At 44.4% G+C, this 27744-nt stretch overlaps 1 protein-coding gene across 1 annotated transcript in view; it reads left to right on the forward strand.

The window, feature by feature from the left end:
* LOC120055420 (receptor-type tyrosine-protein phosphatase F-like) overlaps positions 1–27744 on the forward strand; it is a 218477-nt gene that overhangs the window by 139356 nt on the left and 51377 nt on the right. Inside the window, exons 8-14 of the mRNA XM_039003282.1 lie at positions 3030–3175; positions 3473–3714; positions 6353–6546; positions 8424–8557; positions 9294–9438; positions 16335–16646; positions 20290–20483. Of these exons, the coding sequence (XP_038859210.1) occupies positions 3030–3175; positions 3473–3714; positions 6353–6546; positions 8424–8557; positions 9294–9438; positions 16335–16646; positions 20290–20483 (1367 nt within the window). The remainder of the gene's footprint in view (positions 1–3029; positions 3176–3472; positions 3715–6352; positions 6547–8423; positions 8558–9293; positions 9439–16334; positions 16647–20289; positions 20484–27744) is intronic.

Consider the following 27744-nt stretch of genomic DNA (forward strand, 5'->3'; position numbering starts at 1 on the left):
CCCCCCCCCCCAGCGTTGTCTACAGTTGGAAGGAAAGGCAGCCCCCCCCCCCAGCGTTGTCTACAGTTGGAAGGAAAGGCAGCCCCCCCCCCAGCGTTGTCTACAGTTGGAAGGAAAGGCAGCCCCCCCCCAGCGTTGTCTACAGTTGGAAGGAAAGGCAGCCCCCCCCCCCAGCGTTGACTACAGTTGGAAGGAAAGGCAGCCCCCCCCCCCCCCCCCAGCGTTGTCTACAGTTGGAAGGAAAGGCAGCCCCCCCCCCAGCGTTGTCTACAGTTGGAAGGAAAGGCAGCCCCCCCCCCCCCCCCCCAGCGTTGACTACAGTTGGAAGGAAAGGCAGCCCCCCCCAGCGTTGTCTACAGTTGGAAGGAAAGGCAGCCCCCCCCCAGCGTTGTCTACAGTTGGAAGGAAAGGCAGCCCCCCCCATCGTTGCCTACAGTTGGAAGGAAAGGCAGCCCCCCCCCCCCCCCCCCCCAGCGTTGACTACAGTTGGAAGGAAAGGCAGCCCCCCAGCGTTCAGTTGGAAGGCCCCCCCCCAGCGTTGTCTACAGTTGGAAGGAAAGGCAGCCCCCCCCCCCCCCCCCCCCCAGAGTTAAACAGCGTGTTCTGCAAATACCAAATAGATGATTGTTGAGTTGAGACTGTCAGTGAAAAGTAGACGTCTTTCGGGAAAACTTTGTTTCGATAGCAAATGTGTCACACCCTGGCCTCTGTTATATTGATTTTCTTTATTAGTTTAGTTAGGTCAGGGTGTGACATGGGGGATGTTTGTGTGTTTTGTCTAGTTTAGGGTGTGTGTATTGTTTAGGGGGTTTTGTAGTATGTATGGGGTTGTGTTCAGTGTAGGTGTTTAGGAAAGTCTATGGTTGCCTGGTTTGGTTCTCAATCAGAGACAGCTGTTTATTGTTGTCTCTGATTGGGAGCCATATTTAAGGCAGCCATGGGCTTTAGGTGTTGTGGGTAATTGTCTATGTCTAAACGTTAGTAGCTTGTGTGTGCACTTTCGTTTTGTAGCTTCACGGTTGTTTTGTATAGTTTGTAAAAGTGTTTCGTTTCGTGTTAATCTTCGTTATAAATAAAAGGGAAGATGTATTCATATCACGCTGCGACTTGGTCCACTCTTTCACCAGAAGACGATCGTGACAAAATGGCTATTGCTTTGAAGAGAAGACGATGAAAATACTGTATTTTAGTTATTTGAGTGAACAACAGTAGGGCCTATCTTAATGTCAGCAGCAGAGAGCATCGACCGTATCCCCGGTGACTCAGTACTGCTCAGTCACTCTTCTTCTTTGTTGCGCTACTTAAAGTTTATTTCTGGACAATCATTTCCTCCTCCGGTTTAGACGGACGTCATATTGTTTTGAGTGTCTCCCCATTTTCGTAGATCTGTTATATGGACAATGTTGTTTTTATTGATCTGTCAGTATCAGCAGAGTAGGCTACCCTGTCATTTGACCTATTAAAACAGAGTAGGCTACCCTGTCATTTGACCTATTAAAACAGAGTAGGCTACCCTGTCATTTGACCTATTAAAACAGAGTAGGCTACCCTGTCATTTGACCTATTAAAACAGAGTAGGCTACCCTGTCATTTGACCTATTAAAACAGAGTAGGCTACCCTGTCATTTGACCTATTAAAACAGATTTGACTAATGTCTCCAGTCATTTAAAGTGTAGTTGAATTGCATGAAATGTATTTTTCCCGTGCGGATAAATAAGTTATCTGATATAACACTCAGCCATGCGTTGAACCAACAATCACTGTTTTTTTGCAAACAGTGATTGAGTTCATCAGGTTTCGCACCCAATTGTATACGGACGGGTCTGCTACATTTATCACATGTCCGGTCAATTAAAAGGCTGCTGGTCAAATGTCCAGTGACACATTTTCAGAACGGAAATCTTGGTCATCGTGTGTGACGTGACCATCCCTGACAGGACCCATTGGACATTATATAGGGAATAGGAGAATGTCAGGGTCATGTTTGTGGTCAGGAAGTAGAATGTCAGTGTCTTGTATATAGTCAGGAAGTAGAATGTCAGTGTCATGTATATAGTCAGGAAGTAGAATGTCAGTGTCTTGTATATAGTCAGGAAGTAGAATATCAGTGTCTTGTATATAGTCAGGAACTCCTGACTCAACAGACTGACTCTCTTTCATTTTCTTGGTTGGTGTTGTCATCATCTTTAAATGTGATTGTCCACTTGTTCTGTAAACCTCTCGTATTTTCAATAATGTCTGACTGTTTTGCGATAGTTTTAATATGGCGGACTGAGGAGATTTGTAGGTGAATATAGCATATCCATTACTTGAATTAATAGTCCATGAAACAGTCTTAATATATATGTTCCCTTTTCGAGTTATGGGGTTAGTCAGCATATTCAATCATCTGTCATCTTAGAACACATCTATCCAGAACTGAAAGATCGCCTTGATTTCATTTCATATAACAAACATCTCATCCTCGCTCCCTCTCTCTCTCACTCTCTGTATCTCTGTCTCCCTCTCTCTCTCTCTCTCTCTCTCTCTCTCTCTCTCTCTCTCTCTCTCTCTCTCGCTCTCTCTCTCTCGCTCTCTCTCTCTCTATCTCTCTCTCTTTCGCTCTCTCTCTCTCTATGTCTCTCTCTTTTGCTTCCTCTCTCTCTCTTTTGCTTCCTCTCTCTCTCTCTCTTTTGCTCTCTCTCTCTCTCTCCCTCTGTCTCTCTCTCTCTCTCTCTCTCTCCCTCTGTCTCTCTCTCTGTATCTCTCTCTCTGTATCTCTGTATCTCTGTCTCTCTCTCTCTCTCTCTCTCTCTCTCTCTCTCTCTCTCTCTCTGTATCTCTCTCTCTCTCTCTCTCTCTGTATCTCTCTCTCTCTCTGTATCTCTCTCTCTCTGTATCTCTCTCTCTCTATTTTGCTCCCTCTCTCTCCTCTCTCTCTCTCTCTCTCTCTCTCTGTATCTCTCTCTCTCTCTATCTCTTTCGCTCCCTCTCTCTCTCGCTCTCTGTTTCTCAATCTCTCTCTGTTTCTCAATCTCTCCTCCTCCAGCCCTCCCCAAGCCCCCCACCTCTCTCATAGTGACTGAGACCACAGCCACCAGTGTGACCCTGATCTGGGACTCTGGGAACCCTGAACCTGTGTCCTTCTTCATGATCCAGTACCGAGCTAAAGCCACCGACGCAGGCTTCCAGGAGGTGTGTTCTAGCGGCTCGCTGGGTTACAACACGCTTAGCGTTGCAACATCCTGGTCACTTTACCCAACATTCCCAGGTCTTTCTGAAATCCTGGTTAAGAGAATTCCAGATGCTTTTCCTTCTTGATTCTGGGAAACTAACAAACCGGGGATTTCTGGCAAACATGGGAATGTTGGGGACAATTACTGGAGTTTTACAACTCTAAACATGGTTGAAAAAGTAGAAACGCCCGAGATTGTTCTGTAAGTATCTTTGGGATGTAAATGTCTGCTAAATAACCATATGATGATATTGTAGGTGGACGGAGTAGCTACCACTCGTTACAGCATCGGCGGGCTCAGCCCCTACTCGGAATACGAGTTCCGTGTGATGGCGGTGAACAACATTGGGCGCGGGCCGCCCTCTGACCCGGTAGAGACCCGTACGGGGGAACGGGCTCCCTCTTCACCCCCTCTGGCTGTCCAGGTCCGTATGCTGTCTGCTTCCACCATGCTGGTCCAATGGGAACCGCCCGAGGAACCTAACGGACAGATCAGAGGGTAAGATTAATATGAATATGTCTGATGTATTTCACCTTTATTTAACCAGGTAGGCTAGTTTAGAACAAGTTCTCATTTACAACTGCGACCTGGCCAAGATAAAGCATAGCAGTGTGAACAGACAACAACACAGAGTTACACATGGAGTAAACAATAAACAAGTCAATAACACAGTAGGAAAAAAAACAAAATGAGTCTATATACATTGTGTGCAAAAGGCATGAGGTAGGCAATAAATAGGCCATAGGAGCGAATAATTACAATTTAGCAGATTAACACTGGCGTGATCAATCATCAGATGATCATGAGCAAGTAGAGACACTGGTGTGCAAAAGAGCAGAAAAACAAATAAATAAAAACAGTAGGGGGATGAGGTAGGTAAATTGGGTGGGTTGTTTACAGATGGACTATGTACAGCTTAATGTAGGCTTAATGAAGGATTCCTAGACACTTCATAGCATGTGAATATGACTGTGTGCCAAATGACACCCTAATCCCTATATCGTGAACTACTTTTTGAGTCATATGTGCCATTTAGGACACAGGCTATGTCTTATGAAGGCTTAGTGATAGATGTTTCACAAGTCATTTATAAGCAAAATGTCATACGCACATTGCCTTCAGAAAGTATTCATACCCCTTGACCTATTCCACATTGTGTTGTGTTACAGCCTGAATTCAGAATGGATTCAATTGATGTTGTTGCTTTCACCAATCTACACACAATATCTCATAACGACAAAGTCAAAACATGTTTTTAGAAATGTATTGAAAATGAAGAAAAACAATTACATGTTAGAATCACTTTTGGCAGCAATTACAGCTGAGAGTCTTTCTGGGTAAGTCTCTAAGAGCTTTCCATACCTGGATTCTGTAACATTTGGCCATTTATTCTTTACAAAATTCTTCAAGCTCTGTCAAATTGGTTGTTGATCATTGCTAGACAACTTTTTTCTTGTCATAGATTTTCAAGTAGATTTCAGTCAAAACTGTAACACGGCCACTCAGGAACATTCACTGTCTTCTTGGTAAGCAACTCCAGTGTAGATTTGGCCCTGTGTTATAGGTTATTGTCCTGCTTAAAGGTGAATTTATCTCCCAGTGTCTGGTGGAAAGCAGACTGAACCAGGTTTTCCTCTAGGATTTTGACTGTGCTTAGCTCCATTCTGTTTATTTTTCATCCTGAAAAACTCCCCAGTCCTTAACAATTACAAGCATACCCATAACATGATGCAGCCACCATAATGCTTGAAAATATGGAGAGTGGTACTCAGTAATGTGTTAAATGCTTTGCCACATTTTTTGCAGTGTTACTTTAGTGCCTTGTTGCAAACATGATGCATGTTTAGGAATATTTTGTATTCTGTACAGGCTTCCTTCTTTTCACTCTGTCAATTAGGTTGTTATTGTGGAGTAACTACGTTCCTCCATTCCTCTCCGGACTCCTGTATCTTTGTAGTGACTGGGTGTATTGATACACCATCCAAAATGTAATTAATAACTTTACCATGCTCAAAGGGATAGTCAATATCTGTTCTTTTTTAAATGTATTTTTACCCATCTACCAATAGGTGCCATTTGCTAAGCATTAGAAAACCTCCCTGGTCTTTGTGGTTGAATCTGTGTTTGAAATTCACTGCTCGACTGAGGGACCTTACAGATAATTATATGTGTGGGATACAGAGATGAGGTAGTCATTCAACAATCATGTTAAACACTATTATTGCACACAGAGTGAGTCCATGCAACTTATTATGTGACTTGTTTAAGCACGTTTTCACTCAAGATATTTCAGCGTTTCATTTTTTTAAATTTTTCTAAATACATAATTCCAGTTTGACATGATGGGGTATTGTGATGTCATGATGGGGTATTGTGATGTCATGATGGGGTATTGTGATGTCATGATGGGGTATTGTGATGTCATGATGGGGTATTGTGATGTCATGATGGGGTATTGTGATGACATGATGGGGTATTGTGATGACATGATGGGGTATTTTGATGTCATGATGGGGTATTGTGATGTCATGATGGGGTATTGTGATGTCATGATGGGGTATTGTGATGTCATGATGGGGTATTGTGATGACATGATGGGGTATTTTGATGTCATGATGGGGTATTGTGATGACATGATGGGGTATTTTGATGTCATGATGGGGTATTGTGATGACATGATGGGGTATTGTGATGTCATGATGGGGTATTGTGATGTCATGATGGGGTATTGTGATGACATGATGGGGTATTGTGATGTCATGATGGGGTATTGTGATGACATGATGGGGTATTTTGATGTCATGATGGGGTATTGTGTGTAGGCCAGTGACACAAAATCTACATTTAATCGATTTTAAATTCAGGCTGTAACACAACAAAATGTGGAATAAGTCAAGGCGTGTGAAATACTTTCTGAAGGCACTGTATATAGTATAAGGTATGATAGTTATTTTCTAACTAAAAAAGACATACAACAATCAAACAAATATACAAATAATTAAGAAATACACTATTTAATAAAGTACTATCTTGTCTTATCATATCACATATATAAAAAATCTCAATAGGTACAGGTTCTTTCCACTGTTGGTTTGTCAAATGTTGAACGTAATGATTGATTTGTAACTGTCACCAGGTACCGTGTGTACTACAGTTCAGACATGAACGACCCTCTGAGTGGCTGGCAGAAACACAACACTGACGACAGCAGGCTGACCACCATCTCAGGTCTGACCACTGATATCACCTACAGCCTCAGGGTGCTGGGGTTCACCTCTGTAGGGGACGGACCCCCCTCGGACGTACTGCAGGTCAAGACTCAGCAGGGAGGTGAGAGAGGGAGTGTTTATCTTAGTGTGGAGTGTGTGTTGATGATCATGTTGAAACAGCCACTGTGAGTATTTTAGTGTGAATGATGCTTTGTGTCTTCTTGGTTCAATAACTAACCATCAGACCATAACTAACATCAGACAATAACTAACCATCAGACGGTAACTAACCAACAGACCATAACTAACCCTCAGACCATAACTAACCCTCAGACCATAACTAACCATCAAACAATAACTAACCATCAGACCATAACTACTAACCATCAGACCATAACTACTAACCCTCAGACCATAACTACTAAACATTAGACCATAACTACTAACCCTCAGACCATAACTACTAACCATCAGACCATAACTAACCATCAGACCATAACTACTAACCATCAGACCATAACTACTAACCATCAGACCATAACTACTAACCATCAGACCATAACTACTAACCATCAGACCATAACTACTAACCATCAGACCATAACTAACCATCAGACCATAACTACTAACCATCAGACCATAACTACTAACCATCAGACCATAACTACTAACCATCAGACCATAACTACTAACCATCAGACCATAACTAACCATCAGACCATAACTAACCATCATACCATAACTAACTATCATACCATAACTAACCATCAGACCATAACTACTAACCATCAGACCATAACTACTAAACATCAGACCATAACTACTAAACATTAGACTATAACTACTAACCATCAGACCATAACTACTAACCATCAGACCATAACTACTAACCATCAGACCATAACTACTAACCATCAGACCATAACTACTAACCATCAGACCATAACTACTAACCATCAGACCATAACTACTAACCATCAGGCCATAACTACTAACCATCAGACCATAACTAACCAACCATCAGACCATAACTACTAACCATCAGACCATAACTACTAACCATCAGACCATAACTACTAACCATCAGACCATAACTACTAACCATCAGACCATAACTACTAACCATCAGACCATAACTACTAACCATCAGACCATAACTACTAACCATCAGACCATAACTACTAACCATCAGACCATAACTACTAACCATCAGACCATAACTACTAACCATCAGACCATAACTAACCCTCAGACCATAACTACTAACCATCAGACCATAACTACTAACCAGCAGACCATAACTAACCATCAGACCATAACTAACCATCAGACCATAACTACTAACCATCAGACCATAACTACTAACCATCAGACCATAACTACTGTCCCTGTGTCCTAACATTTACCTGTCCTACTCTGTCCCTGTGTCCTAACACTCACCTGTCCTACTCTGTCCCTGTGTCCAAACACTCACCTGTCCTACTCTGTCCCTGTGTCCAAACACTCCCTCTGTCCTACTCTGTCCCTGTGTCCAAACACTCACCTGTCCTACTCTGTCCCTGTGTCCAAACACTCACCTGTCCTACTCTGTCCCTGTGTCCAAACACTCACCTGTCCTACTCTGTCCCTTTGTCCTAACACTCACCTGTCCTACTCTGTCCCTGTGTCCTAACACCCACCTGTCCTACTCTGTCCCTGTGTCCTAACACCCACCTGTCCTACTCTGTCCCTGTGTCCTAACACTCGCCTGTCCTACTCTGTCCCTGTGTCCAAACACTCCCTCTGTCCTACTCTGTCCCTGTGTCCTAACACTCGCCTGTCCTACTCTGTCCCTGTGTCCTAACACTCACCTGTCCTACTCTGTCCCTTTGTCCTAACACTCGCCTGTCCTACTCTGTCCCTGTGTCCTAACACTCGCCTGTCCTACTCTGTCCCTTTGTCCTAACACTCGCCTGTCCTACTCTGTCCCTGTGTCCTAACACTCGCCTGTCCCTCCAGTTCCTGCCCAACCATCCAGCTTCGAGGCAGAAGCAGAGTTGGAAACACGTATCATGTTGACCTGGCTGTGGCCTGTCCAGGACACCATCACTAAGTACGAGCTGCAGTACTGGGATGCTAACTCTGATAACAAGGTAGGAAAGACATTGAAAGAGCATGGACCATGTAGTCGTCCTCCGTCTCTCTGTCTCCCAATCTGTCTCTCTCCACTCGCACACTCTTTACTATTGCAGGCTCCTCTGTTACTCAGCAGATACATGTTTCTCCTCACCAAGAGTGCTGTACCATGTCATTTCTCTGAATGGTTATGTGTCAGGGTAAAAGCTATGTAATGCATTCCTCCTCTCCTCTGTGGAAGGAGTGTATAAAGAAGTGGCCATATCGACAGCCACAACAATGATCCCGTCTGAATGGTTCTCAGCCATCAGCTATAATAGTGGCTGGCTTTTCCTTTCTTCTGTTCAATCAATAGGCAAAGAAAGCAATTTAACCTCTCAACAAATGTGGACAATTTTGAAGGTGTTTTTCCTCTGGGTTAATATTCAGCAGTTTTATACACATACTGTAGCAGGGCCTTGTCCTGATTCAGGGAGTCCATGGGAGTGTTATTTTAGGTGTTTCACGGTTTCTCAGATATTGGTTTCATACTACAAATAAATAACTGCAGAATCAGCTTATAATATACCAAACTACACAGAGTAGAATAAAACACGCTATTGGGGGCTGAGTCCTAATTTGAGATTAAAACTCTTAAACTCAGACTTGTAAGTGTTCGTTGCTAATGGGAGATTAGTAATGCTTTGTGTATTAGACTTACTAGAATGATTTAATATATATATATTTTTCAACATGTTCTCTCCCTCTTATCAGATCCACGTGACTTTTAATCCTGCGGGGTCATACGCCGTGGAGGGTCTGAAGCCCGACACCCTGTACCTTTTCTCCCTGGCAGCCCGCTCCGAGTTCGGCCTGGGAGTCTACACACAGCCCATAGAGGCGCGCACCGCCCAGTCCAGTGAGTACACCACCCCCCCCCCCCCCCCCCCTCTCTCTCTTTTTGTCCCTTTCCGCATTTTTCCACTAACCCAGGAGAATCACCTCCACCTCAAGTGTCAGTTGACACTGTTTGAAACTAAACAGCTACCTGTTCCTGCTTCGTCCTCCACTTCCTCATACTCTTCAAGCCATTCACTTGCTGACCTGCAGTTGGTCCCAGACAGCCACGATACCACTCCCACTCTTCTGATTTCCCTGGTCTCGGGGTTTTTCTACCATACTAACCCTCCTTCCTCTGTGTGAGAGAGGGAGAGAGGGAGCCCCTGTATTGAGGCTGGGGCCAGCTAGGGCCAAGTACATTACTGAGGTACTCTAGGGATAAAGGATAAGGTGCGTTCTGTGTTCTCTGTGTGTTCTGTGTTCTCTGTGTGTTCTGTGTGTTGTGTTCAGTGTGTTCTGTGTTCTCTGTGTGTTCTGTGTTCTCTGTGTGTTGTGTGTTCTCTGTGTGTTCTGTGTTCTCTGTGTGTTGTGTTTAGTGTTCTCTGTGTGTTGTGTTTAGTGTTCTCTGTGTGTTCTGTGTGTTTAGTGTTCTGTGTTCTCTGTGTGTTGTGTTTAGTGTTCTCTGTGTTCTCTGTGTGTTGTGTGTTCTCTGTGTGTTGTGTGTTCTCTGTGTGTTGTGTTTAGTGTTCTCTGTGTGTTGTGTTTAGTGTTCTCTGTGTGTTGTGTGTTCTCTGTGTGTTGTGTTTAGTGTTCTCTGTGTGTTGTGTTTAGTGTTCTCTGTGTGTTGTGTTTAGTGTTCTCTGTGTGTTTAGTGTTCTCTGTGTGTTCTGTGTTCTCTGTGTGTTGTGTTTAGTGTTCTCTGTATGTTCTGTGTTCTCTGTGTGTTCAGTGTTCTCTGTGTGTTCTCTGTGTGTTCAGCGCTCTCTGTGTGTTCAGTGTGCCCCCTGCATAAGCCAATCGATTTGGTGTATTATGAGTATGTGATGTGGTTTGTGATCTTTGATTTTAAGAACTAGAGCAATGAACAACCGATTAAGAAATGTCTAGACGTGACAATCAGTAGTCAAGTCAGGAGGTAGAGGAGGAAGGAGAGGAAGAGGGAGGAGGAGGGAGAAGAGGAGGAGGGAGTGGAGGAGGATGAGGGAGAGGGTGGAGGAGGAGGAGGGAGAGGAGGGAGTGGAGGTGGAGGGAGAGGAAGAGGGAGGAGGAGGACGAGGGAGCTCTACCGCTTCCTGTTTCTCTGTTCCCTTTTACTCTCTCTGTCTCTGTTTTCTCCTCCTTAGGCCGCTTTGATCTTACAGTTGTCTTGTCAGACACGCTCACACACACACACACACACACACACACACACACACACACACACACACACACACACACACACACACACACACACACACACACACACACACAGCTAAAGTAGTTTTCATTCACCGTGTTACCTTCTCTGTCACCATGGTCGTCAGGGTCTTTGTAGTGGGGTAGATTCTCTCTCTCTGCTCTGGGCAGTTTTAAGACCACCTGGTGAAAGCCTCCTCTTCCCAGCCCGCCCAGCGCCTGACAGTCCTCTATATTTAGGGATGTTTCATCTCGTACAGCTCTGAGGATTATTTGTAAAGAAAATAAATATTCTACTTCCTGTTGTCATTCATTGCTCTAGTTGTTAAAAGAAAGGACAGCAACACCCCTCCCCCGACCCCCCCTCCCCCGGCTTCTCTTTTCTCCCACCCTTTCTTCTGTATCGTTTCTTCTACTATGTTATCAACCTGAGTACTGTAGGTGCATGTGGTAGTTGTGTTTGTTGTTTGGGATTTGGGATTCCCGAGCCACATGTTGTGACTATGCCTCTGGACTGTTGAGAGTTGGTCAATGTAATTTATTAGGTTTTCTGCTAGAGATGGAAAGAAAACATACTGTTTTCACTGAACTGGAAAAGTTTGGGGAGCACTTTACATTACAGCTCGTTAACATAGGGCGGAGTGACCACAGGGCGGCGCACAATTGTCCCCAGCGTCGTCCGGGTTTGACCGGGGTAGGCCGTCATTGTTAAGAATTTGTTCTTAACTGACTTGCCTAGTTAAATAAAGGTTAAATGATTATATATATATTTTTTTAAATTACAGTTATATCCATTCCCCATAAGCCTGTCATGTGGATGTATCCTTTAGTGCTCAAGGGACAAACAAAGCCCAGTTCACAATCAGACGTTTCTTTATTGACTCAAAAAATTTGCACCCAAGATTTGACATTCGTTGACCAGGGGTGTAGTTGAGATGATAGGAAGGGGTTGGTGGGAAACTACTTATTTTGATTTATTTTAACCTTTTATTTAACTAGGCAAGTCAGTTAAGAACAAATTCTTATTTACAATGAAGGCCTACACCGGTAACTACTATTGGTAACTAATGGTAATTACAGGAGATGACCTAGTTATTACGTTATCACTCCTCCTTATTACTTCCTCCTTTAAAAGTTGCGTGGTTACACCCGCGGGACTTAGAGGTACCCTGCGTCACGGCCTCATTGCTCCAGACCACCACAAGGGGGAGTTAGAGCACTCATTATGCATTTGGGTCCCAATGTTTTTTAAATTATCAATCATATCGAGTGGTTCCGATGACGAATTTGACGCGAGCCACCCGTCCCTGGTGGCTTTCTTCAGACTTCAACAAAGATGGCTGACAAAACATTACGGGGGAAACAGATGTAAGTAGTTATAACGTCATAACGAGTCAAGTTAAAAATGTACATTTGAGAGGAATATGTTAGTTAATGTAGAGACAAACGATTGTGCATATATTTTTGTCAAAAGTTAATTTACGAAAATTGTGAATTAGCAAGTTAACTGACTAGCTAACATTAGCCAGCTAGCTAGCTGATGTTATTACATGAGTACAGTATGACATTGTAATTTGTGTTGTTTAATGTTTTAGGGATTCCTGAGAAAACCTGCAAACCAGGCTGTCATCTTGGAAAACAGTGGATGTAAAGAATCTAGCTAGCTAAAGCATTTACTGCAAATTAAATGTACAATTGTATAAGCTTGCAGCTGAATTAACATAGCTATCGTTAGCTCACTATTTACTTGCTTATTGTGTAGTGGAGGATAAAAAATAACTGTATGCCTATGGATGTGTAGCTAGCTACAGTATGTAGCTGATCTGTGTACGGACCCTAAAACGTTAGCTTCTGAACTAATATTCATACCAATCTATGAACCTCAGCTATCAAAGTTGTTGTATCACCTTCAAGTCTGAATGGCATTAATGAAGCCTATAGATAGAGTAGAATATAATAACTTTATTGTGCCAAGGATGCAAGTCCTATATACACATGTACTGTAGTTAATACCACGCATGAGATCCCCACATCGTAGCCTGTACATTGAATATATTCACTGATCATGTACTCTTCCTTGGTAAATAAAGGTGCGGTTCAGGTATGAATCTCTGTGAGACATTCTTTTTACAGTCATATCCAATACCAGGTGTATCAAACTCCATTCTTTGAATGATGCTGTGTCTGCATGTATGTATTACAATTATACACTTCAACAGTGTTTACCACTCTGGACAATAGAACGAGTCAAAATTCACCCAAGGCTGAAAAACGGCTTAAGCTGGAACACTAGCGCGAGCCCATAGCAAATGAATAGAACCGAACGTTCGCAGAGCCTGTTTTGACTGGAGTGATGCTTAGAATTACATTTTGCCTAAATGGCATTAAAAAAATGGATCCCTTTTTATGTTACCACTACAATCTGTTCGTCGGACGAAACTGGGAAAAAACGACTTGTGTTGGAAGTAAATATCCGCACCTCGATGGTATCAACTGTGATTAGGTTGAATTATTGTATTGTATTATTATGCGTAATGACAAAGTAGGGAAAAAATAAAAACTTCTGACAAATGAGCTCGCTGCCCAGACATACATAATTACAAAGAGGAGATTCTCCTGATTTTAAAATGGTGCCCGACTTGAAAAAGAAATCTAAATATACGTAGTGAGATATTTGGTGAAATAGACCGGCATGCCTCTCCATAGGAAAACAATGGGCGGAGCTCAGCGTTCCAAGGGCAAAAAGTATTTTGGGGCTAGGATTTGATGACAACCGAGCTAGCTGCCCAGGCTTACATACTTAGAAAGAGGAGATTCTCATGATTAAAATGGCGCCTGACTTGAAAAAAAATCTAAATATACACATTGCGAGATATTTGGCGAAATAGACAGGCATGCCTATATTTCCCCCATAGGAAACAATGGGAAGACCGCAGAGTTCCAATATATATATTTTTTATTTTAACTATTAAACAACTTGAGCAGGTCTCATTGCCAACAATAGCGAAGCAGGCATTGTGACGTTGCACACTGGGAATAGAACGTTCGGAAGGCGAGTTGGTGCCACGGTGCTCAATATAACTAATAGGAGCTGGCAGCGAGAAAAACGCACTAAAATAAGGCCTGTTTTTTTTTCGCTATTACGCCAAAAAGATGGCAAGCAGCTGGGAAATATGGTCATATTATGAAACTGGGTTCCACAGCGGACACAATGAGCTAGTTATTATCAGAACAGTTAGTCACCAATGCTCTGGTTAACACGGAAACTACCTTACCAGCTCAGCTAGGGTGAGTAAAATGGTCAGAGTGGTCTCATTTGTGTCTGTAAGTAGCTAGCAAGCTAGCCAACGTTAGCTTGGGTGCTTGACTGCCGTTGTAAGGCCAGAACGCTCAAATCAACCCTACTCCTCGGCCCGACCGTCCAGTGTGGTCTGAATTTACAGACTGACAATCTGACAACGCTCTGAATTTATGAGCATCATGTTGTACAGCGCCATATATTCTGTTCCATCCTAACGGAAACCCAGACGGTTTTTCATTTTTCATGGAGTAGAAACGGCATAATATTAATCAAATTAATTAAGCAAGTACCAGTCAAAAGTTTGGACACACCTACTCATTCCAGGATTTTTCTTTATTTTTACTATTTTCTACAATGTTGAATAATAGTGAAGACGTCACAACTATGATGTCGCCGGCCTCCAGCGTGCCCTGCATTCTGTAGTACAGACATGGCCTGCTCTCCCTTATGCAAGGAATTAGGCACTTTCCCATGTTAACTACAGTATGTACTGTAGACTGCACAGTAGTCTAATAAACAAATAAACACATTTCGTTAATAAAATAATGATACAAAAATACTCTTTCAAAATGCAGATGTTGATTTAGTTATGGATCCATGATGAATTACTATGGGAATAAATATCACTGATTTAAAGAAATATTGGAACAAAGTTGTCTTATGAAGGCAAACAATGTAGAATCCTCCAATCCTGTAGCCTACTCCCGACCGTCACGTTGTACAGCGCCATATTTTACATTCCATCCTAACAGATACCCTGAGGGTTTCGTTTGTCGTTTTTCTCTGAATAGAAACACCATAATAGTAACCAAATTAATTAAGCCAAATTTCTTAAAATCAATCCCATATACTATGTTATTACAAAAAAAGTGTTAACATTTTCTAGTAATGCCAATACGGAATACTATCAAATGCTTCTCAAAGATGCCCTCTGGTGGTCAAACTAGCAATGACTTGCAGTAACAGAAGAAATGGCTGAGAATTAAATGACGTGCCACAGAATGCTGCAGCAGCACGCAAGGTGTACCGCAGTATGACTCAACTTTTAAAGGAGGAACCGCTGTACCACGTTATTACCACGTTATTACCACGTTATTACCACGTTATTACCACGTTATTACCATGTTATTACCATGTTATTACCATGTTATTACCACGTTATTACCATGTTATTACCACGTTATTACTGAGCTCTAATGTAAAGTGCTACCGAGGTTGGTGAGTGTGTGAAACCTGGTATATCTCTTAGCTGACACTACGTAGACGACTGACAAACGCCAACCACTGTCATCAAGCTCAAGGTTACAGTGACGGTGTTAACACACCAGGGGGCACTGTTAACACACCAGGGGGCACTGTTAACACACCAGGGGGCACTGTGTTAACACACCAGGAGGCACTGTGTTAACACACCAGGGGGTTGCATTAGCTTTCAGAAATCTGTATTTTCAAAACGTAGACCATCGTCAGATGACAACAGAAGTGCAACACTATTTGGCTAGCAGCCACACATTTTGTAAGTAAATGAGCTTATATTAGGCTAGCAACCACATGATGCATGGCCATCAGAATGTTTATCATAGGGATGTATGTAGCTGGCTACATTTCTTAATGTTGTGCTTCAAGTTAATGTTGCATCGTAACTTCCTGTCGGAGAAACTACAACGGGACGGACACGTCAGGCAGAGGTGATCAGGTCCGCTGATAGAATGTCTGTTTGTGAATGCGGGAGTTTTGATTGGTCAAAAAAGACGAGTGCGAAGATAATTTTATGGGAGTGGAGAAGGGCAACTGAGCTACAGAACTAGTCCTTTTGACATGAACGATTCTGAATGAACCCGTGACTGAAGCCAAGCAGAAGTTGCTAGAAGAAGCATTTTAGACCTGCGTTTATAAAACGCAACAAGATTATTTTCCTCCCCTGCGTTTTTGACCTTTTCCTTTCTGTGCGAGAAATGCAGAATCCTGCGTTATTGCGACCTCTGCGCTCTCACACAACCATGTCTCTTACATCACTCATAGAGACGAGAATACAGAATACAGCTGGGGGCACAGTGAACAGTCCACCAATGTGCCACACACACACACACACCTTATTTATATATATCTACGTATTAAAACAGACATAGTCATTTTATATCTGATTGAACCAATCTCTCAGTCCAGAGTCTGTAGCCCCTCCTTCCCATCCTTGGTTATGTTGTTATTTTAGTTGGGTTATTATTTTAGCTTGATGCCTCCCTCCCCTGCTCGTTCCCTCCCCCCTCCCCCCTTTACAGCCCCCTCCGCCCCCCCTCAGGAGGTGCACCTGTCCAGTCTAAGCTCCACCTCCCTCAAGGTGAGTTGGGTGGCCCCGCCCGCTGCGTCCCGCCACGGCGCCATCGTGGCGTACACCGTCAGCTACCAGTCCACCGGCAGCGCCAGCGAGGACCCCGAGCGCCACGATGTGTCAGGGATCGGAGCAGACGCCTCTAGTTATGTGCTGGAGGGCCTGGAGAAGTGGACAGAGTACCAGGTGTGGGTTAGAGCTCACACTGATGTGGGCCCGGGCCCAGAGAGCGCTCCGGTCAGGATCAAAACTAAAGAGGACGGTAGGTTGGGTTCTGGGTTGTACCGTCGTCCTCCCTGGGTGAAGCTCTTCTACTCCGACTGACTCCTCCTTCCGTCCGTCTCTTTGGCTTTCCTGCCGTAATCTTCCCTTCTCTATTTGTCCCTTGTCTTTAACAGTTTCTGATCTCTACTGGTTTCTGCTGGTCTCTACTGGTTTCTGCTGGTCTCTGCTGGTCTCTACTGGTTTCTATTAGTCTTTACTGGTTTCTACTATTTTCTACTGGTTTCTCCGTCTCGATTTGTCTCTTCTGATTTATGCTATTTTTGACTGGTCACTATTGGTCTCTATTGGTCTCTACTGGTCTATACTGGTCTCTAATGGTCTCTATTGGTCTCTAATTGTCTCTACTGGTGTCTATTGGTCTTAACTGGTTTCTACTGGTCTCTTCTGGTATCTACTGGTCTGTACTTGTTTCTATGTGTCACTTCTGGTTTCTACTACAGGTACTGCTTCACATCTTTTCTTCCTGTACTCTATACTGATGATCTCTCTATACTCATATCTCTTCCTTCTGTTCCTCTCTCTGTGTTGACCTTCCTCAGTGACTTTCAGACTTGCTATCCAGGGTTAAGGCTCATCACCCTCAACGCCAACTCCTTTTATTACCCCATCCCTTCTCTCTATCTCTCTCTCTCTCTCTCTCTCTCTCTCTCTCTCTCTCTCTCTCTCTCTCTCTCTCTCTCTCTCTCTCTCTCTTCGTCCTGTGGTTGTGTCCTCATGCATAGTTCACATCTGGCTCTCCCTCTGAGCCCTGGAAACTGGAACACAACTCACTTAGTCACTTCTTCTTTTTCCACTTCCCTCTCTTTTCTCGCTTCTTTATTTTGTTCGAAGCGTGATGGAGTGTTCCTAGGAGGCAACACTCTATAATTAATGTGTTTGAAGTTGCAGCTACACAGCTCATTGCATACTCACTGTAATTAGAGGTTTTACACACACACACACACACACACTAGGCTGGCGGTAACGAGGCATCCTATGGGCAGTAGTCAGATCTTTACGCATTCCTCTGTGGATTTAGCCGCATTTTAAAAACCTCTTGAATGTTATGGCAACATTTTGATTTCCTCCTAAATAGACATACCCAAAAGCACTGGTTTCTCTTGAGATTAAACAATAACTAGTAATGCTGCATAGCTCTAGAAAGGTCTGGAACTCACCTTTTTGGGTAAAAAAAATGTTCTACATTGCTGAGGTGTACTCACTTTTGAGGACACAAGCTCATGTACAGCGTACAAATATTAGGACAATATAATACAAATAATATTGGAATTAGTTACTGTTCAACAATAGTGGGGGAATACGCCACCTTTTGAAATGACTAAAATGCTTTTTAAATTTAGGAAAAATCAAATGATTAACGCATTTAGATCTGGCCACATTAAAATGCATCATTTACCACCTGGATTCAGTCTTATGTAGCAACATTTGAAATGGTGTTTTTTACATTGGATAAGTGTCGAGACTCAGAGCCGGAAAATGGTACATCACACACTGCAGTTGAGGAACAATGGGAAAGTAATTCTGCTTTGAAAGATGATAAACTTGTAACCTCACTTTTGAGAAAATGGCCCTTGAATAGTTTTTGGTACACCTACTGGAGAGCTCTCCTTTGTCTACACCCATTCAGCATCGTTCACACCCTTTTAAGCTTTAGCTCCACCCATCTCATTAAGGATTCACATGTGGGGCCATGTGCTAAACAGAGTGAGTAAGGTAGTGTAGTCAACAACCAAAGATTTCAAGACTAAAAGTGTTGAAAGTACTAGCAAGAAGTAGTAGTAAAAATACACCTTATCTAGTCCTTGTCTTTTATCCTAATCTGACTTTGGTGCAGGTCATGTAGTTCTTTACATTACCGTCTCTGGTAAACACACACTATATCAAATACAATCAAAGTTTATTTGTCACATGTACAGGATACAGAAGATGTAAATGGTACAGAGAAATAGTTATTTGCATATTTGCATAATATCAAAAATAGAATGTGTACGGATAAAATTACTGTATAAATATTTTATAATTATTAGATGATTCTTACCCAATTACACTCGTCTAAATTGATGGGTCATGTGAAATAAATTCTATAACCCCCAGCCACATCTAGCTGAGTGGTCTATATTGTCTAGACATGTACACATGTTCATGAAATACAACCGATGGCCGTAATCACCTCCAGACACACCTGGCTAACTTGATGGGTCATGTAATCATCTGGCGAAGTGGAGTCATTTGTTTAAACATGTAGCTAGCTCGCTAAACAATGAACCATAATCCCAACTCATACAATACAAACAGATTGTCATAGCTAGCCACCATGCATTAAATACTGTAGTATGAATCTGCAGGTAGCTAAAGCTAACCAACTAGGATCAATGTTAGCTAGCTAGCTAACATTAGGCTACAACTGGCAAGGCTTTCTGTGATACTAGTAATATTACTACACAGATCATAGCTACACGTTAACTAGCGAGCCAGCAAGCTAATTTTAGCTAGCTAGCTAACAGTACTCTTTAACTTGCAATGAAGATGACTTTCTGACAAAATTAGAAATAATATAATATCTGAAAACTGTAGCTAGACTCTTACCCGTATAGATGGATGAACGCTTCATGGCAGACTGGAACCACTTCAACTAAGGAAGACGACCTGTGTCATTCCGTTTTGTTTATAGCTACAGCTTGTTTGGCCCATTGTGACAAGACACTCCGGGTTCACACTGACCGTGTGCAGAAAGTAGTCCATCACAACCTTTTCCCACTGACCTTTGTCGATAGCGCCTGATAAATGGGGTGGCAGGGTAGCCTATTGGTTAGAGTGTTGGATTAGTAACCGAAAAGGTTGCAAGATCGAATCCCCCGAGCTGACAAGGTAAACATCTGTCGTTCTGCCCCTGAACAAGGCAGTTAACCCACTGTTCCTAGTCTGTCATTGTAAATAAGAATTTGTTCTTAGCTGACTTGCTTAGTTAAATAAAGTTGAAATAAAATAATTGAGAGCAGTAGCACTGCTTTTGTAGTTCTCCATGGCTAACGTTATATCTTTAAAAAAAAAAAAAAAGCTTGGCAAACCAATCCGAACTCATCTCTCGGGCATGTTCAACGCATCCATTAGCTCAGCCAATCATTGCTTCTCCTGTGAAGTAGTGAAACAAATGCCATGATGAATTTTGCATCATGATAATGTGGTCGGTGACACTTTGCTTCTTCAAAGTCCAATATCTTTAAAACTTGACTGCTGACATACAAAACATTTTGGGATTAATTTTAAAAAATGACCAAAAGTGTGGATTTTCCCTTTAAGATAATTATTGAGTGTGTGAAGTCAATGCACCAACGCCCCTCCTATCATGACGTTCCCCCAGTGACCAGTTGTTTTTGGGACCAGAGACCTCAGGCACTTCCTGAACAAACAGACACTCGTATACATTAGTAAAGTTGGGATCTTAGATTGGTAGCTAACTTATCTAGTTGTCGGTTCACTACCAGCGCTTTCTCCTTCTCCAGTGCTCAAAATCACCAGACCCCTTGGCATTTTCTTTACCTGTTCTCTGATGTATAACACTTGCTTTTTTTCCCTCCTCTCTCTCTCCTTCTCTCTCCCTCCCCCCCCCACCACCACAGTGCCAGGTGCCCCTCCCAGGAAGCTGGAGGTAGAAGCTGTGAACTCTACAGCCATCAGGGTAACGTGGAAGGCCCCTCTGCCAGGGAAGCAGCACGGCCAAATCAGGGGCTACCAGGTCATCTTCTCCAGGCTGGAGAACGGGGAGCCACGCGGTCAGCCCAACATCATGGACGTAGCCCTGCCTGAGGCTCAGGTACTGTCCTCCAACGCTCTCTTGTGTTTTTCCTCTTTGTCTCAATCTCTCGTTTTCATTCCATCGTTCTCTTGATCCCTCTCTCTTTTTCTCTTCATTTCCTCTCTCGCTCTCTCATTCCCCTCCTCTCTGTACCTCCTTTCCTCTCTCGTTCTCTCTCTCTCTCTCTCTCTCATTCCCCTCCTCTCTGTACCTCCTTTCCTCTCTCGTTCTCTCTCTCTCTCTCTCTCTCTCATTCCCCTCCTCTCTGTACCTCCTTTCCTCGCTCGTTCTCTATCTCTCTACTTCTCTACCATTCTCAAACATCTACCCTTTCCTTACCACTAGAGCAGGGAACAGATGTGGAAATGTGTCTGTGTTCACTACTACATTTATTTATCACAATCCTTCTCTTCTTCTTTAAATGTTTCTCCCCCTCCCTCCTCTTCCTCTTAACCTGTGTCACTTGACTCCCAATTGCACTCGGAGCCGTATCCCCTCAGGGATTATTGTACTGCAACCAGGTTTTATGCTAATGCTAACAGCTGTTAAATATTTCATGTATGTTTTACATCAGAAGGGCTTAGTGGGATCGATCCTGTTCCTTTGTGGCTGAGGGTTAATACATGTTACTACACTGCCTTGTTACCCCTGTTCATAAATTATATATATTCTCTCTCTCTCTCTCTCTCTCTTTCTTTCTCTCTCACTCGCTCTCTCTCTCTCTGCCACCAAAACCGATTTACCCATGTTGCATTAATGCAGGGAGATGAACACGAACAGCCCTAAGTTAAGAAATAGAGAGAGATTGTAACCCTGAGGATTTGCAGATTCATGAATATCTTTAAACACGAGGGGACCTTTGGTTTGTGCTCAGGGAATTAAGTTGCGTGAACACGCGTTTGTTTTGTTCCTTGTCTCGACACCCTTGTTGCCCCCCGACCGTATAGCATTTCATTTATACATTGTTCTCGCTCTCTCTCTCTCTCGCTCTCGCTCTCCCCCTCTCTCTCTCTCGCTCTCGCTCTCCCCCTCTCTCTCTCTCGCTCTCGCTCTCCCCCTCTCTCTCTCTCGCTCTCGCTCTCCCCCTCTCTCTCTCTCTCCCTCTCTCCCTCTGCTAAGCCCACTAGAAGTCCTTGGCTAGAGAATGCCAGCAGTAATATTGATGAGCTGAGATGCGGTTGTGTGTGTGTGTGTTCGTTCCTTGATTCCTGTGTTTTCACGGTTAGTCGTAGCGTTTAGTGAATCACCGGCAGAGTTGCCGGTTCACATCCCAGGTGGGATCTTAGTGCCGTAGTGCCCTGAAGCTCAGTGTTTAACCCTTATTTACCCAGCGCCAATACCTCACTGTGGCGCTAGACATTATGGAAGAGGAAGACACGTTAACTCACCTTAGGATACTAAGGTATTACTAGAGCAGTCAACAAAATATCCCAGTCTCACGTCCTCTGTAGCTCAGCTGGTAGAGCATGCTGCTTGAAATTTCAGGATAGGGGGTTCGATTCCCAGGACCACCCATACAGGGTTAAGGTTTAGGATAGGATTCATTCTGATTGGTTATGTTAGGATGAATTATGTTCAGAAATTAATTCTGATTGGTTATGTACAGGATTAAGGTTTAGGATAGGATTAAATAAATTCAGATATTAATTCTGATTGGTTATGTTCAGGGTTAAGGTTTAGGATAGGATTAATTAAGTTCAGACCTTAATTCTGATTGGTTATGTTCAGGATTAAGGTTGAGGATAGGATTAATTGAGTTCAGACATTAATTCTGATTGGTTATGTTCAGGGTAGGATTAATTAAGTTCAGATATTAATTCGGATTGGTTATGTTCAGGATTAAGGTTTGGGATAGGGTTAATTAAATTCAGACATTGATTCTGATTGGTTATGTTCAGGGTTAAGGTTTGGGATAGGATTAATTAAGTTCAGATATTAATTCTGATTGGTTATGTTCAGGGTTAAGGTTTAGGATAGGATTAATTAAGTTCAGATATTAATTCTGATTGGTTATGTTCAGGATTAAGGTTTGGGATAGGGTTAATTAAATTCAGACATTGATTCTGATTGGTTATGTTCAGGGTTAAGGTTTGGGATAGGATTAATTAAGTTCAGATATTAATTCTGATTGGTTGTGTTCAGGGTTAAGGTTTGGGATAGGATAAATTCAGACATTAATTCTGATTGGTTATGTTCAGGGTTAAGGTTTGGGATAGGATAAATTAAATTCAGACATGAATAACCTTTCGATTACTGGCCCAACACTCTAACTACTATTGTGTGTGAGGGCACAGTGGTCTCAGCAGTGACTTCCTGTTCCATAGATGTGGTCTCAGCAGTGACTTCCTGTTCCATAGATGTGGTCTCAGCAGTGACTTCCTGTTCCATAGATGTGGTCTCAGCAGTGACTTCCTGTTCCATAGATTGTGGATTAAATCCCAGCTCTGACTAGCACCATCACATACAACAAACAAACACCGACAAGGAAATGACTAGCACACATCACATACAACAAACAATCACCGACAAGGAAATGACTAGCACACATCACATACAACAAACAATCACCAAGGACATGACTAGCACACATCACATACAACAAACAATCACCAAGGACATGACTAGAACACATCACATACAACAAACAATCACCAAGGACATGACTAGCACACATCACATACAACAAACAATCACCAAGGACATGACTAGAACACATCACATACAACAAACAATCACCAAGGACATGACTAGCACACATCACATACAACAAACAATCACCAAGGACATGACTAGAACACATCACATACAACAAACAATCACCAAGGACATGACTAGAACACATCACATACAACAAACAATCACCAAGGACATGACTAGAACACATCACATACAACAAACAATCACCAAGGACATGACTAGAACACATCACATACAACAAACAATCACCAAGGACATGACTAGCACACATCACATACAACAAACAATCACCAAGGACATGACTAGAACACATCACATACAACAAACAATCACCAAGGACATGACTAGAACACATCACATACAACAAACAATCACCAAGGACATGACTAGCACACATCACATACAACAAACAATCACCAAGGACATGACTAGAACACATCACATACAACAAACAATCACCAAGGAAATGACTAGCACACATCACATACAACAAACAATCACCAAGGACATGACTAGCACCATCACATACAACAAACAATCACCAAGGACATGACTAGCACACATCACATACAACAAACAATCACCAAGGACATGACTAGAACACATCACATACAACAAACAATCACCAAGGACATGACTAGCACACATCACATACAACAAACAATCACCAAGGACATGACTAGCACACATCACATACAACAAACAATCACCAAGGACATGACTAGAACACATCACATACAACAAACAATCACCAAGGACATGACTAGAACACATCACATACAACAAACAATCACCAAGGACATGACTAGCACCATCACATACAACAAACAATCACCAAGGACATGACTAGCACACATCACATACAACAAACAATCACCAAGGACATGACTAGCACACATCACATACAACAAACAATCACCAAGGACATGACTAGCACACATCACATACAACAAACAATCACCAAGGACATGACTAGAACACATCACATACAACAAACAATCACCAAGGACATGAGGGGAAACAGAGGGTTAAATACACAACATGTAATTGATGAGATTGGAACCAGGTGTGATGGAAGACAAGACAAAACCAATGGAAAATGAAAAATGGATCAGCGATGGCTAGAAGGTCGGTGACGTCGACCGCCGAACGCCGCCCGAACAAGGAAGTGGTGGAAGTCGTGACACCTGGTCAGTCTATGTCAGGGAAAGAACAGGTGTTCTTAATGTTTTGTCTGCTCAGTGTACTTAACCAGTACAGTCCTACTGCGATCATTACCAGGGCCAGAGATCACTACTAGAACCTAGTCCCACTACGATCAACGTTTTACCCTTCATTAGGCCTGACGTGTGTGTGTGTGTGTGTGTGTGTGTGTGTGTGTGTGTGTGTGTGTGTGTGTGTGTGTGTGTGCGTGCGTGCGTGCGTGCGTGCGTGCGTGCGTGCGTGCGTGCGTGCGTGCGTGCGTGCGTGCGTGCGTGCGTGCGTGCGTGCGTGCGTGCGTGCGTGCGTGCGTGCGTGCGTGCGTGCGTGCGTGCGTGCGTGCGTGCGTGCGTGCGTGCGTGCGTGCGTGCGTGCGTGCGTGCGTGCGTGCGTGCGTGCCAGGCTATGTGAGCAGCTGTAAATCCCACTCGTCGCTCATGGAGCTGTCTTCACACACCTCTTAAGCTCCGCTACAAATCGCTCAGCGCTCACAAGAAGAAACAACTGCAACTGCAAATTCCCTCCATTTTTTTTTTAAGATATAATTTAACAACCCCCCCCCCATCTACTTTAGTGACTACGTACCATTTGGTTTTGACGTAGGCTATCAACATTTCAACAGCATGTCGTTGGCTACTGAACCAGCCCCTACCTGATGATATGAGACGGTTGTGTTAAAAACCCATCGTTTATTTCTCTAGTATATGGATGATCTGATGGTCGTAACTGGTCGTAACTGGTCGTAACTGGTCGTAACTGGCCGTAACTGGCCGTAACTGGCCGTAACTGGCCGTAACTGGTCGTACCTGGTCGTAACTGGTTCTGTGACGTTGTTACAAACTTAGACTAAGTTTGTAACAACGTAGAGTGGTAGCAGCAGGGGGAGGTGACGGGACAGGGCTAACGTAGCATTGTAGAGTGGTAGCAGCAAGGGGAGGTGACGGGACAGGGCTAACGTAGCATTGTAGAGTGGTAGCAGCAAGGGGAGGTGACGGGACAGGGCTAACGTAGCATTGTAGAGTGGTAGCAGCAGGGGGAGGTGACGGGACAGGGCTAACGTAGCATTGTAGAGTGGTAGCAGCAAGGGGAGGTGACGGGACAGGGCTAACGTAGCATTGTAGCGTGGTAGCAGCAGGGGGATGTGACGGGACAGGGCTAACGTAGCAGTGTAGAGTGGTAGCAGCAGGGGGAGGTGATGGGACAGGGCTAACGTAGCAGTGTAGAGTGGTAGCAGCAGGGGGATGTGACGTGACAGGGCTAGCGTATCGGTGTAGAGTGGTAGCAGCAGGGGGATGTGACGGGACAGGGCTAGCGTAGCAGTGTAGAGTGGTAGCAGCAGGGGGATGTGACGGGACAGGGCTAACGTAGCAGTGTAGAGTGGTAGCAGCAGGGGGAGGTGACGGGACAGGGCTAGCGTAGCAGTGTAGAGTGGTAGCAGCAGGGGGAGGTGACGGGACAGGGCTAACGTAGCAGTGTAGAGTGGTAGCAGCAGGGGGAGGTGACGGGACAGGGCTAGCGTAGCGTGGTAGCAGCAGGGGGAGGTGACAGGACAGGGCTAGCGTAGCATTGTAGAGTGGTAGCAGCAGGGGGATGTGACGGGACAGGGCTAACGTAGCAGTGTAGAGTGGTAGCAGCGGGGGGAGGTGACTTGACAGGGCTAGCGTAGCGTGGTAGCAGCAGGGGGATGTGACGGGACAGGGCTAACGTAGCATTGTAGAGTGGTAGCAGCAGGGGGAGGTGATGGGACAGGGCTAACGTAGCATTGTAGAGTGGTAGCAGCAGGGGGATGTGACGGGACAGGGCTAACGTAGCATTGTAGAGTGGTAGCAGCAGGGGGAGGTGATGGGACAGGGCTAGCGTAGCAGTGTAGAGTGGTAGCGGCAGGGGGAGGTGATGGGACAGGGCTAGCGTAGCATTGTAGAGTGGTAGCAGCAAGGGGAGGTGACGGGACAGGGCTAACGTAGCATTGTAGCGTGGTAGCAGCAGGGGGATGTGACGGGACAGGGCTAACGTAGCAGTGTAGAGTGGTAGCAGCAGGGGGAGGTGATGGGACAGGGCTAACGTAGCAGTGTAGAGTGGTAGCAGCAGGGGGATGTGACGTGACAGGGCTAGCGTAGCGGTGTAGAGTGGTAGCAGCAGGGGGATGTGACGGGACAGGGCTAGCGTAGCAGTGTAGAGTGGTAGCAGCAGGGGGATGTGACGGGACAGGGCTAACGTAGCAGTGTAGAGTGGTAGCAGCAGGGGGAGGTGACGGGACAGGGCTAGCGTAGCAGTGTAGAGTGGTAGCAGCAGGGGGAGGTGACGGGACAGGGCTAACGTAGCAGTGTAGAGTGGTAGCAGCAGGGGGAGGTGACGGGACAGGGCTAGCGTAGCGTGGTAGCAGCAGGGGGAGGTGACAGGACAGGGCTAGCGTAGCATTGTAGAGTGGTAGCAGCAGGGGGATGTGACGGGACAGGGCTAACGTAGCAGTGTAGAGTGGTAGCAGCGGGGGGAGGTGACTTGACAGGGCTAGCGTAGCGTGGTAGCAGCAGGGGGATGTGACGGGACAGGGCTAACGTAGCATTGTAGAGTGGTAGCAGCAGGGGGAGGTGATGGGACAGGGCTAACGTAGCATTGTAGAGTGGTAGCAGCAGGGGGAGGTGACGGGACAGGGCTAACGTAGCATTGTAGAGTGGTAGCAGCAGGGGGAGGTGATGGGACAGGGCTAGCGTAGCAGTGTAGAGTGGTAGCGGCAGGGGGAGGTGATGGGACAGGGCTAGCGTAGCAGTGTAGAGTGGTAGCAGCAGGGGGATGTGATGGGACAGGGCTAACGTAGCATTGTAGAGTGGTAGCAGCAGGGGGATGTGACGGGACAGGGCTAACGTAGCATTGTAGAGTGGTAGCAGCAGGGGGATGGCACTGTGTCTCTGTATAGTTCTCTGAATGTTGTTGTCCTTGGTGAGCAGCTATTGAAAATGATACATTTAATTCAGACTAGGGCAAAGTCCCAAATGGCACCCTATTCCCTATATAGGGCTCTTGTCAACAGTAGTGCAGCATGTAGAATAGGGTTCTGTTTGGTACACAGCATGGGTAACGAGGCAGGACATCTACTCCTGAACCGATCAACGTTCAGTCCCAGACTGTTGTTAGTTACCGCTCTGCTCCAAGTAGAGGCCTTCAGGAGTCAAGGTGCACACCTCTTTAATTCTACATTCTCTTTCCATATCTCTTTCTATCACTCTATCTCTCTCTCTGTCTCTCTCTCTGTCTCTCTCTCTCTCTCTCTCTCTCTCTCTCTCTCTGTCTCTCTCTGTCTGTCTCTGTCTCTCTCTCTCTCTCTCTCTCTCTCTCTGTCTCCCTCTCTCTTTCTCTAATGTGTGATAACACTGTTGACACCCAC

The sequence above is a fragment of the Salvelinus namaycush genome, chromosome 11 (assembly GCF_016432855.1).
Source record: "Salvelinus namaycush isolate Seneca chromosome 11, SaNama_1.0, whole genome shotgun sequence".
Lineage (NCBI taxonomy): Eukaryota > Metazoa > Chordata > Actinopteri > Salmoniformes > Salmonidae > Salvelinus > Salvelinus namaycush.